General features: G+C 52.6%; 1 protein-coding gene across 1 annotated transcript; it reads left to right on the top strand.

Annotated features, from left to right (window-relative positions):
* Positions 1–6,570: 6,570 nt before the first annotated feature.
* On the top strand, positions 6,571–15,218 carry CA7 (carbonic anhydrase 7). The gene is made up of 7 exons (XM_028501849.2): positions 6,571–6,747; positions 9,181–9,378; positions 12,076–12,194; positions 12,969–13,064; positions 13,169–13,231; positions 13,787–13,942; positions 14,439–15,218. Exons 1-7 carry the CDS (start codon positions 6,708–6,710, stop codon positions 14,559–14,561), a joined length of 795 nt encoding a protein of 264 aa, XP_028357650.1. The 5' UTR covers positions 6,571–6,707; the 3' UTR covers positions 14,562–15,218.
* The last annotated feature ends 3,083 nt before the right edge of the window (positions 15,219–18,301 follow it).

An 18,301-nucleotide genomic window follows, 5' to 3' on the forward strand; every position in this document is an offset into this window, starting at 1 on the left:
CGGCTTTGGAATCAGGCCGATTTGGATTTTAACTGCTTTACTAGTTGTGATATCTGCTTTTTACCTCTCAAATCCTCCGTTTTTTTTTCACTTGTGCAATGAGGATAAATGGATCTCCGTTACAGGGTTCGATTAGCATTAAATGAGATTTGGAATACACAGAGCCAGACTCACAAAAAAAATCCTGTCTAAATAATAACTTTCACTATTGTGGTGATGATTATTTACCCGTGTTGCCCATCATCTCACGCTACAAGCCCACTTTGAGGACCTGTTTCAAAGATCCAGGCCCTGTTCCTGGGGAGGTCATAGCCCGGAAAGGGGAGAGGGACAGTAAACAAGTACTTACAAGACAACGAGACGACTCAGCCCTGCTATAGATAGAGGGAAGTGGGGGAGCTGAGAGGTGCACAGAGGAACCCCACTCACTCCCCCTCACCAGGAAAGTTGCATGTGGTATGGGCAAGGAAGAATATTTCCAGCAGAAGGAATAGCAGATGTCATCTCTGGGACGAATCCTTCCTTGCCTCCTCGCTTCTGGGGGTTTGCTGGTAATCCCTGGCTTACAGCTGCATGCAGCACTTCAACTGCTGCCTCCAGGGTCACCCAGCATTCTCTCCTCGTGTTTCTATGTGCTCTTCTCTCTCTCTCTTTTTTTAATCCTCACTTGAAGGTATCTTTTTAATTTTCATTTTAATTTTTTAAAGATTTTATTTATTTATTTATTTTTAGAGAGAGGGGAAGGGAGGAACAGAGAGAGAGAAAGAACCATCAAGAGAAAGACCAATGAATCGGCTGCCTCTCACACGCCCCCAACCGGGGACCAATCCCATAACCTAAGCATGCACCCCCGAGAGGGAATGCAAACCGCCACAAACCTTTTGGTTTGTGGGGTGATGCCCAACCCACTGAGCTACACCAGTCAAGGCTACTTTGTTTTGTTTTTTAAATTGATTTTAGAGAGAGAAAAAGGGGGAAAGAGAGAGAGAGAGAAACATCCATTGGTCCCCTTCTGTAGGCTCCCCAACTAAGGATCAAACCTGCAACCTAGGTATATGCCCTAAACAGAAATCGAACCTGTAGTTTTTTGGTGTATGGAACAACACTGCAACTAACTGAGCCAACAGCCACAGCTGCCCTTTTCTTCTTATAAGAATGTCAGTCACATTGGATAAGGGCTCACCCTAGTAACCTCATCTTAACTTGATTACATCTCCAAACACCCTATTTCTAAATGAGACCACATTTACAAACTGGAGATTAGGACTTCAACAATTTTTGAAGGATACAATTCAACCCATAATAGCATGTAAAAGTGCCTGTGTTAGAGCTGTGGGAATTGATCAGACACAAGCTTTGTCATCTGGGAACTCAGGACCCATGAGTGAGTTTTTCCTATTGTGGAGAACAATGAATCAGATACCAATGGCTTCCAAAGTGTGGTCCTGGACCAGCAGTATCCACATCACTTGGGAACTTGTTAGAAATGCAGATTCTCAGACCCCGTCCCAGACCTGCTGAATCAGAAATTCTGATGCACACTCTCAAGACTAAGAACCTCTGATCCAGGCCGGTCTCACACTGAACAGATGGGAAAACTGAATCCCACAACCACATTTCTGAGTACTGACATGCCAGGAAGCCCCTTCAGATGCATCACTTCAATCTGTGTTCACCCTAGTTCACAGGCAAGAGAACAGAGGTTTGGAGAGGTGAATAAAATTCCAAAGTCTCACATCTATGAAGAGGTGGTATGGGGATTAGAAATAAACACTCCAACAGATTAGGCCAGACCCAGCTCTTGTCTGTTTTGCTACCTATCATTGTTGGTCCCAGCTAGTGGAGACCAAGCTCCCAAGAAGTTTGGGGCTACCTCTGCCCTGGAAGAGTTTCTTTTCTTTTCTTTTAAAGATTAGAGAAGGAGAATGAGAGAATTATCAATGTGTGGTTGCCTCTCGTGCACCCCATAGTAGAGACCTGGCCCACAACCCAGGCTTGTGCCCTGACTGGGAATCAAACTGGTGACCCTTTAGTTTGCAGCCCATACTCAATCCACTGAGCTGCACCAGCCAGGGCTGGAAGAGTTTATAATCCATGGGAAAACAACCAGGAAGAGTCAGTCACAACCCAGGACACTCTCTCGGGCCTTGGCAACTAGCCCTCCCTGCCTGCCCTTGCCCATCCCAGCCCTTCTCACCCTGGTGCACATTGGCCAGTCATTTGCCTCTCTCCCCACTCCTCCCCTGAGACAGCTGTGGGTCTGTGATGATCACAGCTGTATCACCCATGCCTGGCCCAGCATTTGGCATCTAATAAATCTTCAGCAAATGTGCGTTGAATGAAAGAATACATTTCTGAAACTACTTTGACCATGCTTTCTGCATTTTTAAATGCCTTACTGGCAATCTGCATATCATCTGATATGGTATTTCCACTTCTAGCAGTTTATCCCAAGGAAATCATCAGACACACACAAAGCTGTATAAATATGGATGTTCACTGCAGAGCTATTTACAATAGTGGAAACTGGAAATAACCCAAACACGAAAGGCATTGTGTCAAGTTCTCCAAGGCTAACCAAACAGGAAAATGCTAACCTAATGATGGGGGGTGAGGGGAAACTGGTCATAAAGTTACACACGTTATTCTGATTGTTTTTTAAGTGATACAAATACATATCAAAAAAGCTGGGCAGGATGATCACTAAAACATGAGCAGTGCTGATTCTTGAGTCACATGACCAGTAGTTTACATTCTCTTTTATAGGCTTTTCTGATTCTTCCAAACTTTCTGCAATGAAGAGCTGCCACTACTATAATTGGAAAAGGTATATCTGAGGTTTTGAATGTGCCCCACAAGGTAAGGAAAAGGGAACGAACAGAGGTCTTAGGATCTGAGGAGTACATCCCTGCTACCAGGCATCTCAAGGCATCACCTTATCTGACCATATTATCCTATTGGCCCTTAGACTCTCTATTCCCACCTCACAGATGAGAACACAGACTCAGAGGGATGAAGCAACTTTCCCCGGGTCACACAGCCAGTGATGCAGGAAGCCAAGCCCAGGCCCGTCTGAGTCCACAGCCCAGGCTCATTCCATCCTACTGCATGCACACATCCCCACACATACTTGGAGTGAAAAATGTTTTTTTAAAAAACACAAGGAGCTGTCATTCTGATCTTAGAATTTCCAGGTCATAGGGCTTCTAGCCTGGCCGGTTGGTCCTGTGCATAATATACGACGAACAGCAGGCATGATTCTGTCTGTCGGTACAGCACTGGACATCTGTTTTCTCAACCAACGCTCACAGGGATGCCCATAAAGTGGGTAGTAGGGGAATGAGTCCCTCATCACCTCACAGAGCAAAGACACTGTACCTTCAAGAGCGAAAGTGAGTTCAGGTCAAAGACGCTTGATGAATGGGATGTCGTTACACAAGCCGTTCCTGCCCTCTTCCCCAGCCATTCATCATAACCCTCACATCTCTGTGCTCCGCCTCCTCCAGAAACAGTGAAATTCAGGAGCCACTGATGCCAGTGAGACCAAAGAGTAAATCCAGAGCAGTGAAATCAATTCAGCTTCAAAGACAGCACGCAATTGAGACAGGAGGCGCCTGAATGAGGTCACAAGCTCTTCCAAGTTGACCTGAATGGGCTGCCGGTGCAACTGGGGCTTCACCTGAGACGGTCAGGCTCCATTGGCTCCTCTCATCTTCCTGCGTTCCCGGCACTGGGAGAAAATTCCTGAAGACAGGCTGCGGGAAGAAAAGAATCGGATCAACTTTTATTTGGTCGTTAGACAGGTAATACAATTGGCTCTGGAACAGTGCCCTGGTTAGGGATGCCAAAAGCCCCCACCCATGCAATCCAAATTCCACATATAACTTTCTTTTAATTCTCACCTGAGGTCACTTTTTCATTGCTTTCACAGAGAGAGGAAAGGAGAGAAGAAGGGAGAGAAAGAAACATTGATGCGAGGGAGAAGCATCGAGTGGTGGCCTCCTGTATGCACCTGGACCAGGGATCGAAACTGCAAACTAGGTATGTATGTGCCCCAACCAGGAGTCAAACCCACAACCCAACAGCTGTGGGACGACACTCCAACTAATTGAGTCACAATGGCCAGAGCAGCATGTGGAACATTTGACTCCCTGAAAACTGAACTACTAATGGCTTACTGTGGACCACAGCCTTACTGATAGCGTAATCTATTAACATATATTTTGTATGTTATATGTATTACATACTGTAGTCTTACAATTAAGTTAGAGAAAAGAAAATATTACTAACAAAATCATAAGGAAGAGAAAATGCATTTACAGTATAGTACTGTATTTATTAGGAAAAAACCCTCATATAAATGGACCTGCGCAGTTCACAACAAGCTACATTGTTCAAGAGTCAACTGCACATACTTTAATTTTTCCGAAAGGAGTAGGCAGTATAGAGACACCCTTCTGGTCTCCAGTCTCCTCCTTAGAGGCAAAGAGACTCCCTAGCTTCTCTTAACTCCTCCCAGAGCCTTGCATATATATGCAAAGCATATATGTGGAAATGACAATCAAATTTAAAATCTGCTTCCTCTGCCTCCCCATGATTTTAGACACGTTGAATAAGGGACTCAGCAGCCCTGGGTTTTCATCCTTGCTTTGTCACTGTGCACCACAACTGAACTTTTCTGAGCCTTGCTTTCCTCATCTGTAAAATGGGGTGAAAAATCCCTCCCGGGTTGCTGTGCAGATTAAACTGGATACAAAATTATACAAATAATTCCAATTCTATTTTTTAATATTATAAATAAATACAGAAAAGGCCTGGGTCACTGTGAGGCACAAGTGGGTCAATGAAGTGGACACATTTGGGCCCATCCCCGAGCCCCCGAGGGTGTTGCAACTACCCCAGGAGAAAGTGGGAGGCTCCTCTTCAAGATGAATAGAGGCTGCAGGCCCCATGGAAGCAAACCTTTGTCTTCCGGTCTGAAGATGACACTTCTGGCTTTGACACCTGGGGCCTTGACAATGTTTCATTCTGTGTCACTTGCTGGTCTTGGGGCCACCCTGTCCATGCCCTAGGGTCAAACTTATCCTAAGGGCCCCTTTTAGCTTCTGGGTCAGAGAGGAGCATCAAGGCAGGGCTTAGAAATCACGGGCTGACCTTGAAAGTTATCAGTTAATCTCTACCACTCTTCCTGGGGAACGGGGGTTCAAGGGCTAGGGGAGGGAATCTGACTAAGACAGCCACGGGGAGGTAAGGGAGTCAGGAAGACAGACTGGCAGAATCCTGCACAAGATCGGCTAAGAGCAGGATCTGAAACAGTCTCCTCTGGTGAAGGTCAGACCAGCAGACATTCCACAAATGCCCCTTTATCTCCTGCTGGGTACAGGTCCCTTTGTGGGATCATTTCCTGTCCTTCCATCTACCCATCTGTTTGTCTTGCCAGGAGCGCCTGCCGAGGCCTAGCCAGAGACTAGCCTAGCCTTGGCACAAAGCCACATCCTAAGATGAATCAGATTAAGCTGGCCAGAGCCAGTGGGTGGAAGACAAAGGATGTACCAGGGGGAGGGCACAGCAAGAACCAGGGCTAGAGGATGCAAAAATGTTGGGCTGAGGCCAGCAATGAAGTGGAGTGCAGGGTGAGGAGTCTGAGCTCCTAGCAGGGATCCCAAAAGTCATGGGTAAACAAGGAAAGGAAGGACAGGGGGCTTCACAGAGACAGGCAAAGAGTCTGGGACAGAGGGAGGAAGCAATGAAGAGAAATGAGGCAGTTGGAGGCAGGGCCTCAGACCTGGTTCCAGGGGTTAGCCCGCTGGGGTCTATGGGCCTGTCTTCACACCACCAGTTAGTGCCAAAACTTCCCTCTGCCCCTTTAAGGCTCTGGCTCTCCCTGGGCCAGGGGTTTGGACTGCTAGTCCTGCCCTTGCCCTCCCCCAAGGCTCCCAGACCCCTGCACCCACAGGAACCACCTGCCTCCAGCCCCAGGGGAAGTGGTCAAGAGCACAGAGGCTGGAGTGAGACAAACTGGGAGTGAATTCTGCACTAGCTGGCTGGCTGACCTCCGGCAGGTCACTTCACCTCTCCAGGCCTCAGTCCCCTACTCTGAAAGAGTGCTAATGGAAGGACCTGCCCCCCAATGTTACAGGGAAACCGAGAGGTTTAGAGGACAAGAAGGACCCAACCCTCGGCCCAGAGCCTGCCACCATGTCTGGCAAACAGGAGGAGCTCCAGTTCTCAACACAATGGCCAGTGTAATTTGAATTTAAAGGGGACTTTCCAATTCCGGAGGACTCGGGGCCCAAAACCCACGTTCTCGGTGGTAGGGTTTACTGATCAGGGACAAGCCTGGGGAGGGGAAGGAATGTGGAGCCCTCAGCGTGAGCGGTCTCTCGTGTCCCAGAGTCTGTACACGTGCTAGAGGAAAGGAGGGAGAGTCATCCAGCGAAGATAAGAGTGGAGTTGGGGGAGAGGTTCACTTCCCTCTGGCCCTACATCTCCACTTGGGGCTCAACTGGCGGGCGGGCGGGGGCGGTGCCTGGCCGGCCTCCCTCGTCTTGCCGGGGAGGAGGGGGGGGCGGGTCTCCCGGGAACCGCTCCTCCCGTCACTGCTCTAAGAGGCTGCTCCGCAGCAGCGAGCGGGGCCCCGAGCTGCAGCCTGAGCCAGCGGAACTGAGCCCAGTCGACAGATACACGGCCGCGGGGACAGCAGCGGCATGACCGGCCACCACGGCTGGGGCTACGGCCAGAAAGACGGTAGGCACAGATCTTGGCCGGCTGGGATCCTCTGAGACTCGCGCCCGGCAGGGTTTCGCAGACCCGCAAGTCCCCACTCTCCTGGCCAGATCCGGACCCCGCCTCCCATCCAGCCCCTAGAACCTGGCCCACCTTCCCGGCCCGAGCCCGGGCTCCCCTGCGCCTGGCGCAAAGTCTGCGCTGCGCCCCAACCCGCTCAGCAGCCGGCTGCGCTGTGCCGCCTCCTCCGCGCAGCCTCCGACCGCCGGACTCACACGAACTCGGGCCCCCGCTGCCCGCCCCACACACACGCACTCACCCATCTCTCGTGGGCCCTGTGGGCAGAAGTGGCCTAGAGCAGCGGGGGCGGTTGGGAAAGAGCGCTGCGCGTGGGTGCGGGGAGCGGGATGAGGAGCGTGCACGTCGTGTGTGCAGGAACATCCCGGGAGTCCGGCTCGGCTTTGGCAGGGACTCAGTGTCCCCAGGACAGTGTATCCCTGCGGGGGCTGTTTACGCTTACCTGTTGGCGGGTACGTGAGGGGATGGGCGCATTTGCGTGCGCACGCATGTGTCTGGGTGTCTACTTGGAGCAGGGCGTCTGAACACGTCCTAGTGTGAGACGTGGCCCATACCATCCTCCTGATCTGACCCGGAAAGTAGCTCCTCAGTTCCGCTCTCAGTTCCCTTAGGATGCAGAAGGGGGGAGAAGGGTCGGAAGGTGAAAGCCAGAGTGCTTGGAAGCCGGTCTGGGGCAGGTCCATCCCCTCTTGGGGTGTTTCTTACCAAGCTGGTACGATTGTCTGGGGTAAAGGTTTCCCCCTTTCCCTGAGGCGAGCAATGAGACCCAAGATCCAGGCTACCAGTAGACCCATGCAGGGCAGGTGAGGGTGGAGAGAAGGAGGAGTGCTAGTGGGAGGAACACGCCCCATCCCCACTTCTCCCGGGAGAGGCAGTCACTCTGGTGGGGGAGGGGGAGGGGGTGCTGGGCTGCAGTCTGGGGGTTGGGAGGTTGCAATGGGCCAGAGGGAGTTAGAGAGATGCTATGGCATATCTGCCTCCCTCAGGGACCCCAAGGGCACAGGAGCATCTTCTGGAGGGGCAAACTCCAGACCTAGGCATGCAAAAGCTAGAAAGAGGCATCCAGAAAAAGGCAACAGAGACCACGAGAGATGGAGAGAAAGGCAGAAAAGGGGCAGGTTGACAACCCAGAGAGGATTGTCTTCCCACCGGCACCTGCTCCAAGCCTGCTCCTGGGGACCTCCCCAGATTCAGAGTCCCCTAACTTCAGCCTCCTTGCTAGTCCTGCCCACCAGCTCTGAGCACCCAGTATCCTATAAGCCTACCCCATGGCCAGCCAGACCTGGGCAGTCCAGTCTAGGGGCGCTGAGGGGGAGAAGGGCAAAGGATAGAGGTGCCAGCAGGCGGCATACTCACAAGACTTCAAAAATAACCCCATGAGTCTGGGACACGATTCTGAGTCATCCACTGGGGACACAGCTCTGTTGGCACCTGCTGTTATTTTCTCAGGAAAACTTAAGAAGCCAAAAAACAGGGAGAAGCACCAGCCGGCAATAGCTCTAAAAATAGGCTGCACCTCAGGATGTTTCCCAGGGAGATGCTGAGCCTCTCATCCGAGGATGGGGCCTCTGGGAGGCAGGTGGTAGGTGCCCGTGGGTGTACACGCAGGTGTGTGTATATGTGTGTGTACCTGCATGTGTTTTGCTGTAGTCTCTTAGTGCAGATCTAGGTTTGCAACAGGGGGTCCCTGTGTGAGGGTGCATACGCGTATGTCAGATATAGTTGACAGGGTGTGTTTGTGTATGTGTATGTGTTTGTACACGTGAGTGTTACTGGGCCTAGCCACTCACATCCAGTGAGCTCTGATCACTGTGCGCCTGTGTGCACACATGATCATCTCTATGGATCTGTAGGCACATGCCTGGGGAGGACGGCTGGGGGCAGTTCACACATGTGCTACGTTTATATAAGTGCCCGAGTGTATACGCGCACATGCCTGAATGGCCCTCAGTTCCCTCACCTGTGAAATGAGGACCACACTGGTTTCTACCTCACAAGGCGATTGTGAGGAACAAACGCATATCACAGAGACAAAGCCAGGATGATGGGAATTTTTGTTATTCTTATCACAAACAACAACACAAACCTGTCCAAGGTACAGGAAGAGGTCCGATGCCTGATATGGTCAGGGCAGGGGCTTCAGATGCCTGAGAGACCTCCTATCAGCTCTGGGTGGTGAGTTTCCGAGAGGTCATTTCGAAGACAAGGAAGTGGAGGGCCAGTGGAAGATCTGTGATTGGAGCTCCAGACCGCACAGCTCCAAAGCAGGGGCAGAGGTCTGAAAGGATACTGGGGAGACCATCCCCCACAGATGCCTTCAGCCTGAGGCCCAGAGATCTGGGATAGCCTGAGTCCTTGCCCTCTCCCCATCTACAGGCCCCTCACAGTGGCACAAGCTGTACCCCATTGCCCAGGGATACCGCCAATCACCAATCAATATTGTATCCAGCCAGGCTGTGTACTCGCCCAGCCTGAAGCCACTGGAGCTTTCCTATGAGGCCTGCACATCCATCAGCATTGCCAATAGTGGCCACTCTGTCCAGGTGGACTTCATTGACAGTGATGATCGATCTGGTAAGTGGCCCCTGCAGACCCTGGTGCCCCTCCACCTGGGGTCCTCACCCTGTTTTGGGCAGGCTCAGGAGGGGCAGCATGCTGTGGCGGGGAAAGAAGACTTCACCTCTCACCAATGTGAAGCCACGGCCTGAGCCTCGGTCTCCTTGGGCATGAAACGGGAGCAATAAGACCTTCTTTTCCTCCCTAGGATCATAGAGAGAAAAACTGAAAAGCTGAAGTGATGTTTGTAGTGCTGGCATATAACAGATGCTCCGAAGCTCAAGAAATGCTACTTCTCTCCTTCCCTTCTATTTAGTGCTTTAGGTTGGGTTTGTTTTCACTTCACTCCCTGCCCCATCACTGACCTGCTGTGTGGCCTAAGGCCAAACCCTCCTCTCTGTGTGATCTGGCCAAGCCAAGCAGAGAAAGAAGGGCGCTAAAATGTTCTGTGTGCCAGGCCCCTTGCTAAGGTCACAAGCAGCTCTTTTATTCCTCTCAAGAACCCACCCCTAAGATGGGCAATCAGAGACTCAGGGAGCCCAAACCAGCCAGGTCTGACTCCAAAGGTCTTTCCAGCCCACATACAACCACATGATTGCAACGACCTTGAGCCAGAGATCCGCCAGCAGGGACGTGTGGCACCCTTTCCAAGGTCTCTTTGCCCTGGGATTTAAGTCCAGGTTCTATTGTGATAAATTCCTAGGCAGCGGCCTCAGGAATACTTCTCAGTGAAGCAGTTGTGTCTTTATGACCAGGCCTGTGAGGTGTGAGGTGTGAGGTGTGGGGTGGGACAAAGGGAAAACTGGCTGGAGTTTCTTGTGTAAGAAAGTGTCAGGAACTCTGCCTACCACACCCATACCCACCCCCATTTTATTACACACGTAGTAAAAGCACTCAAGGGAACTTACAGTTCAATTAAAAAATCAAAGGGCAGGGAAAGAGGAAGGAAGCCAGACAGGAGTGATTTTAGTTGCTTAGCCCCGAGTTTCCCGGTAGGCTAGGAAAAAAAGGAAACCCCTTTTATCAGTTATAGTTCTTGGGGCAGAAAGGAGCGAATCCAGCAGATCCTCAGAAGAGAGACGTAGCTTTCCTGGTACTGAATTCTAAGAAAAGCCTCTCACCCAGAGCTTTGAGGAGGGACATGGGGCTCTTGATGACCCTAGATTAGGGTTTATGAAGGAGCCGTTTTTGTGTGGCTGTACCTTCTAAACCCTTCAGAGGGCACTGAGAGTTCAATTCGGATCAGTAGCTCAGTGACAGGCTACTGTATGGGGTGGAGGTAGGAGGCCCAAGGGCGCATGCATCTGGACCACTGACCCAAGGGCCCACTTTCAGGTCTGCCCTACCAGAATGCCCAGACCAGAGGGGCCAGGAAACCAGTGGAAAGAAGGTGAGCTTGGGAGTCAGATAGTGGGAGCTCGGCTATTCACCAGCTGTGTGACCTTGGGTAGGATACCTACTTTTCTGAGCCTTAGTCCCACATCTGTCCAATAGGGATAACAGTGTATCCCTTGCCCCTCAAGGTCTCTGTGGGGGTTGACACCTATGGGCTCAGAACACATAGTAAGTACACAGTGAATGGCAGTGTGTTTTACAGTCAGGACAAAGGGAGAAGGCCAAGGGAGCCAAGCTCAAGGGTTTAGGGAAGGAGTGCATTCTCTGAGAGACCATACTCTGGGGTCCCAGGTAGGGCATGCTCAGAGGGGTGGGTCCCCACAGGCTATATCCAGGAGCTCAGCCTGCAGGACAGACAGCAAGGAGGGTTAGGCCTCTGGACTGTCCTGTCTTCCTCCTCCTCCCCCTCCTCCTCCTCAAGGGGCCCACAGGGGGCAAGGCCCTGCCCTGGTCACCCATCCTGAAGAGGCCTAGTGGAACTCTGAGCCCAGGGCCGTCACCTGATCCAGGGGCTCACATTCAGGCCTGGCAGGGGCTCCTTCCACTGCCAGATCCCTTTCAGCTAGAAATTCAATCAGTCCCAGAAGGCCTTATGCTTGGCCCCAGTTCACCAGATATCAGGGTGGGAAAGTCACAAAACCGTCACAAGTGGGACCCACCAAAGAGGTCGGGATAGGGGGTGTGCATTGGAGGTACTTGGACCTAGCCACCAGAGTGGGAGCCCTCAGGAGCTGGCCTCTGGACAGCACAGGTCCTGGGGAGGCAGCATGGCCTGGTGGTTCGTGGCTTGGGCTCTGGACAAACAAAAGGAAATGCAGGCTTCTGTCCCAGCTCAGTGCCTTGCTGTGTGACCTTGGGCAATTGCCTTGCCCTCTATGTACTTTGGTTTCCTCCTTTATAAAATAGAGGTAATAGATTCTGTCCCTCATGAGCTACTATGAGGGCTAAACAATATAATCCTCCTGACTACACCCTGAGTCAGAGCTCCAGACAGGGGAGGCCTATTGTCAGTGATAATGGGTTGCTTAGAGGCAAGGTTCCAGCTTCCCTGCAAAATTGGGTAGGAGTTGGGGGGGAGGGGGGAGCGATGTGTTCTGTCAGTACCAGACTCTCTGCCACCCACAGACTGCCAGGATTTCTGCCCTGGCCCAGCTAAGGGTCCAAAGAACTGAGTGGGGACTGACCCAAGACCAATTAGCCCAACCAATTTTTCAAATGAAAAATGTATCCCCCATCCTGGGCACTGCCCTGATCCTGGCACTGCTGTGGCAGTCTGGGCTCTCTCACACCGATTGCTATAAGCCCCACTTCTACCCGCAGTGGTGACTGGGGGCCCCCTGGACGGGCCCTACCGGCTCAAGCAGTTCCACTTCCACTGGGGCAAGATGCACAATGTGGGCTCAGAGCACACGGTGGATGGCAAGTCATTCCCCTGCGAGGTAAGGGCCCTCCCCCATGGGAATACCTGTACTGCCTGGGGACGGAGTGGGGGAATGGATAGTCAGGGGTTTGGTGGCTGCCTGGTGTGGGGCTCTGGAGTGAGTGAGGAGGAGTACCCAGGGGCCTTTGGGAGAGACATCCTCCACCGACCCCCAGCGTAGAGTCTTCCTCCTGAACTTTGCCCACTGCTGTCCTGGTGTCCAGAGCAATTTTCTGAGGGCCAAATCCAGCCCCATGCTAACAAGCCTTCAAGGACTGAGCTTAGCATTCAAGGCTCTGCATGAACTGGCCTTGCAGGGCCTCATCATCCCCCAACCTCTCCCCATGCTCCCACCCCACAGGTGGTGAATCCCCTGCTGCCCACACCGGGCTCTTTCATACTTTCAGGTATTCCACCCGGAGTTCCTTTCCCCCAGGGTTCCATTTGATAGCCTTCTAATTATTCTTTGGACTTCGTGTAGTGCCATCCTCAGGGAGTGCCACACTGGATGGCCATTAGCTATTTCATAGTTCATGGCAGGCAGGGCCTGAACCAGATTCTTCTTTGGTTCCCTGGGGCTCAGGAAAGGGTTGGGCCCAGAGCAGGTGGATGTAATGTGTGCCATTTGAGGGCTCCTGGTGGCCGCTTGGGATACTAGGCCTGGGAGGTCTGACAGCCCGTACCTCCTGCAGAGGGGCCCGGAGTCTGCTGGGAGTGAGGGAAGCCTGGCTCTGAGCTCCTGTGGCCCCTGGGAGGTGCTGAGCCCTGGTCTGGCCTATTGTTAAATCTGTAGCTGCACCTGGTTCATTGGAACGCCAGGAAGTACAGCACCTTTGGGGAGGCGGCCTCAGCACCTGATGGCCTGGCTGTGGTTGGTGTCTTCTTAGAGGTGAGGGGGCTTTACCCAGGACCAGGAGGGGCACGGGAGGTTTGGTACTGCCCCTGGTTCCAGAACACAGTGGTACTGGGCTCACGCTACCCTCTCCCTGACAGATGGGGGATGAGCACCCCAGCATGAACCGCCTGACAGATGCGCTCTACATGGTTCGGTTTAAGGTGAGACCAGGGTCCGTGCCCCTGACCCACAGCAGCCTGGAGGGAGGAGGGAAGAGGCTACGGGATGGAGTGGACATATGAACTCTTCCATTCTGGCAGCAAACCCTCACTGAGATGAAGGGCGCAGGGCAGCACCTGCGGTATCCTGCACCTGACTCCTCTTCACCAGAGTCCATGGCCCCCTGGAGTGCCCAGCGTGCAGACTCGGTGGCCTTGTCTGGTTATAGGATTGATAAGATACTTGACACGTTTGTTAATGGTTGTCTGGCAGGCAGCACCACTAAGGGCCACTGAAGGCAAGGGAGAAGCCTTGGTGGCCAAAGAGCTCCTGGAGCTGTAGCTTTTACATATGCACACATGGGTGGATGGGGCCTGGCCCCGGCTGGGAGATGGCATCTGGGATCACAGACATTTGCCCCCAGTTTGCATCAATGAGCCAAGGAGAAGCCTAGATCCTCTGACAGAAATGGGGCGGTGGCGGGGCGGTGGGGGAGCTGCTGGTCTGGTCCTGGCAGGAGGTCCATGCTGGTTCCTGGGTTCCCTACCCTGCTGCAGGGCACCAAGGCCCAGTTCACCTGCTTCAATGCCAAGTGTCTGCTGCCTGCCAGCCGGCACTACTGGACCTACCCAGGCTCCCTGACAACTCCCCCACTAAGTGAAAGCGTCACCTGGATTGTGCTCCGAGAGCCCATCAGCATCTCTGAAAGGCAGGTGAGTCCTCCAGGTAGAGCATCGGGTGGGGGGATACGGCAGTCAGGGTCCACCCCGGGCAGTGTGACTTTCCCAACCAGCAACCCACAGCCTGTGGTCCCACCACTGAGGCTCCCATCTTCTGTGAATAAACGTTTAGATTCTTAGATGGGAGTTACCTTGATTGACAGTCATGAGGACCCAGGCACAGGCTGGGAGGGGAGATCCCTGGATCCTGGGACCATGCCTGCTGTGTTAGAATCTCAATGCTGCATTTTCTGACCTCTTAGCTAGATGGGATTGGAACTGGAACTAAGTGGAGCAGGGTCCAGATTCAGGCGCCCTTTAGTGAGTAAAAAACAGGTTGGGGTCCCAGGAGAGAATGAGTAGAGGGGGCTGGGGACAAGAAGAGGAAGGGGCAGAGGTGACTGGGTAGGGTATACCAGATGATGGGTCTGGGATCAGAGGGAACCATAGCACCCCGTCCCGCCCTGAGTTTCTCTTCTGCCTCCTCAAGATGGAGAAGTTTCGGAGCCTGCTTTTCACCTCAGAGGATGATGAGAGGATCCACATGGTGAACAACTTCCGGCCACCACAGCCACTGATGGGCCGTTTGGTCAAGGCCTCCTTCCGGGCCTGAGCAGCCCAGCTGCCCGGCCAGCCACCGAGGCATCATCTTCCCAAGGGCTTCCTCATCAGCAGATACCAAACCATCTGAGGCTCTCTGCCTGGGGGTGCTGTGGTGCCCCCGTCAGCTGGCTTGCTCCTCGGCTACCCTACAGGCTTCTTGATAGGATCCTTGAGTCAGGGAACACCCCTCAGCTGCCCTGGGAACAGGAAGGACAGGAGCTGAGCATGTTCCAAGCCTGGGGCTTCCTCCGCTTTCCAAGATCCAAAGGTCCCTGGGAACCTCCTCTTGACTTCTTCCCCACTGGCAGTGGCAGCAGCCCCACCCTGAGTTCACACTGTGACAGACGAGACTGAGCTCTCTGGGGCAGGCGGTTGGCATTGCCAGGAAGACTCAAGCAATAATTAGAGGTGGGCAGGGCTGCCCTCTTGGCATTACCTCCTCTGCAGGCCTCTGCCATGTACGCACCTTACTGCCAGGCCATTAAAAACAGCACTCAGTCTGCTGGAAGTGACATGGCCTTCTCCCTCCAGCCACCTGCTGCCATGGGCAGGTACTGGCTACAGCTTATGTAGTATCTTGCCTCATCCCCACCCAGCTACCAAAGCCACCTACATGACAATCCATCCATGCAATGACTAATAAATTCATTCATCCTTGCAACAAATACCCCTTGAGTGCCTGTGCTATTTCAAGTTCTGTTCCAGGCATTGGGGAGGCGACGATGGTGCATCAAGCACAGTATGTTGGGAGGGACATGTGTACTGAGCAGGTGTTATGGAGACGGCAGGGCAGGGGCTGTGGGGGCAGAGAAAAGGGGGAGCTTAACCTCATCTGGTGAAGTAATTAAATCCCAAGGAAGAGAGAGGAGAATAACACATTTGAAGCTGACAGAGAGCAGATATGCAAGCTCGGAGGAGAAAGCCCAGAGCGTTTATGGGGCTGGAGCTCTTGGGGGAGGGCCTGAGACTCTATCCCAGGCCTACTGGGGAGTCATAAAGGGTCTGGGTAGAGGAGAGGCAGAGTCAGATGTGCAAAGAGGGGAGATACCTGTGAAGTGTGGATGAGTGGGCAGGAATGGACGGCATCAGGGTGGAGGTGGTAGCCCATGGCCAGGAAAGAGACAGGGTGGTGGAGGTGGGAAGCAGGGGGCTGAATGGGAGAGATTTAGGAGATGGAGCTTACAAGGCAGCATTTGGCTATCTGTGAGGGAGAGGGGAATGTGGGGAGTGTCCCTGGGTAGAGAGTGGGGCTTCCAGATGGGCTAGGGATCCTGGGAAGGGGCTGACCAGGGTGGGCGCACAGCATTTGCAGGCCCCTGGAGGAGAGGGTAAGGAAGCAGTGGGATGGTGAGGTCTGAGCTGAGGAGGGAGCTGGAGGGTGGTGGGCTGCTTTGGACCATCTTAATTCAAGGTGGTGGGTGAGAAAGGGGGCCCAGGATGGCTGGAGGACAGCTTTAACCATGCAGGCATTCTTGGCCTGATACAGAGGCCTTTTCTCTCTACCTGTTGCAGGTGACCATGAGAAGGGTGGTGCCTGGAAGATGGTGTTTTTGCTCAGCTTGGGTACAGGTAGCAGTGGGGAAGTAATGCTGGTAATGCTGCCTCTGACGGCAGGCAAAGGGGCTCCAGGGGATGTTTCATGATCCCAGAATGGTAATTATCGACATTTAACAGATGAGGATGACAAGGCTGGGAGAGGTTAAGTAGGCAAGTGGCAGAGCAGGATTTGAACCTGGAACTATCCAATAACTCTCCTGCTCTATGCCACAGCAACTGGGTCCAAGGGCAGGATAGGGGGATAGGCATGTTGGTGGTCACATGGAGGTGGTATAACAGGCCCGATGCTGCCGGTCCTGCCAGGGACTTTGGCCAGCCTCTTGCTGGGATGGTGGCACCGCAGTCCTGGCACCACAAAGGACTTGAGAAATGGGAGCTCATTTTGCAGTAATTATCCCAAGCCTGCCAAGAATCTTCACTCCCTAAACCCTTTCCCTTAATTTATTTTTAAATCCAAACTATTTTAAAACCAAAAGTGGCCTCTTTATGTCGTAAGCACAGCCCCAGCTTTGACCCTGTGATATCCAAACCAGATGCCCCAGCTGGATCCCAAATGCCTCCCTCAGCCCTGGTCTCAAGGGACCCAGGCCTGGACCCTGAATCCTCATTTGAGGCCAGGTTGCTTCCTGGTAGCGATGCTTTGGGGCAGACAAACAAGAAGGGCTCCGCCTACTCCCAAGATTCTAGAAAGATCATCTCTGGGAAGCCAGAGCAGGTCTCAAAGGGACCTGGGTTGGGGACCCGGGACCAGTGGTTACAGCGTGCCCAGTATGTATACAGGCCCGGGGCAGAGGATTTGCCCCCAGAGGAGCCAGGCCCTGAACCCCAGAGTGAGAGTCTCCCTTCTCTGGGGCGGGCCACTGGAGACAGGGTGGCTATAAAGACCCCGCCCCCAGAGCTTTTGCCTGAAGAAGGCTTGCTCCCAACCTATGGTTACCTCCACAGCCACTGCAGCTACAGAGGCCTGGGCCGAGGACTCCCCTTAGGGCTGGCCAGGGACACCCACCTGCAAAGCCCTCATCTATAGGGAGAATGGGCTGTGGCCTGAGCAAGGGTTGGGGGCAGGGACAGAGGTGGGTCTGAGATGCAGGTTGAAAGGTAACCTAACAGAGTTGCTGAAAGAGTTGATGTCTGGAAGGGGCCACACTGACGCCCAAGCCAACAGGAATGGTCGGCTGGAGCAGCAGCTGGTCTCGGGGTGGGAGGGAAGCCCACTAACAGTATCTGCCCAGCCAGGACTTCTTGGGAGCTTCCCGCATCCTTGGGTTGCATCGTCAACTCTGAGCCCACCCTCAAAAGCAGCATGTACTGCTGGCTTATTAACATTCCAAGTAGAGTGCGGAATGTGACTCTTTGAGCATGGAAGGTTCTGGTGTTTGTCCCGCAGTCAGAGGCAGGGCCTAGAGAATAATTCATCCCTTTTTGTGTCTTTGCTCACTATCTGTAGGGCAGATGCACTGGCCTCCACACGTGAGTGGGCATTACACCACATGGCAGGCAAGCCCTCCAAAGTTTGTGTCTCCTCTGTAACATGGAGATGATGTCATGTGAGTGACATACATAATTTAAAACTTTCTAGAAGCTCTATTTTATTTTTATAAATCCTCATCCAAGGACATGTTCAGTGAGCCTAGAGACAGGAAAAGAGGGAGAGAGAGGAGGGAAACATCAACTGGTTGCCTCTCACATGCGTCCTGACTGGGGACTGAGCCCACAACCCAGGCTTGTGCCCTGACTTGGAATCGAACCTGGGACCTTTTGGTTTATAGGATATGCTCCAGTGAACTGAGCCACACTGGCCAGGGCTAGTAACTCTACTTTAAAAGATAAAAAGAAGCAAGTATATTTAATTTGAATAATATATCTTATTTAACTCAATTATATCTAAAGTATATTATCATTTTAACAGATCATAAACATAAAAAATTAACAAAGTATTTCACATTTTTTGCATAAATTTTGGGAATCCAGTGCATGTTTTATACTTACAACACATCTTGATTCAGACTCACTGCATTTCTAGTGCCAAGACCACATGTGACCAGTGGCTACCATTTTGGATAGTGCAGCCTGAAATGATGTCACCCTTTGCAGGGCCATCTGCTAGCAAGGTGTACAGGCAGTCTCCCAGCATGGGCCTGTAGCCAGGCAAGGTGGGTGCAGGAATGAGTCAGATCTGGTCCAAACCTCTGT

Source organism: Phyllostomus discolor, chromosome 12, assembly GCF_004126475.2.
Source record: "Phyllostomus discolor isolate MPI-MPIP mPhyDis1 chromosome 12, mPhyDis1.pri.v3, whole genome shotgun sequence".
Lineage (NCBI taxonomy): Eukaryota > Metazoa > Chordata > Mammalia > Chiroptera > Phyllostomidae > Phyllostomus > Phyllostomus discolor.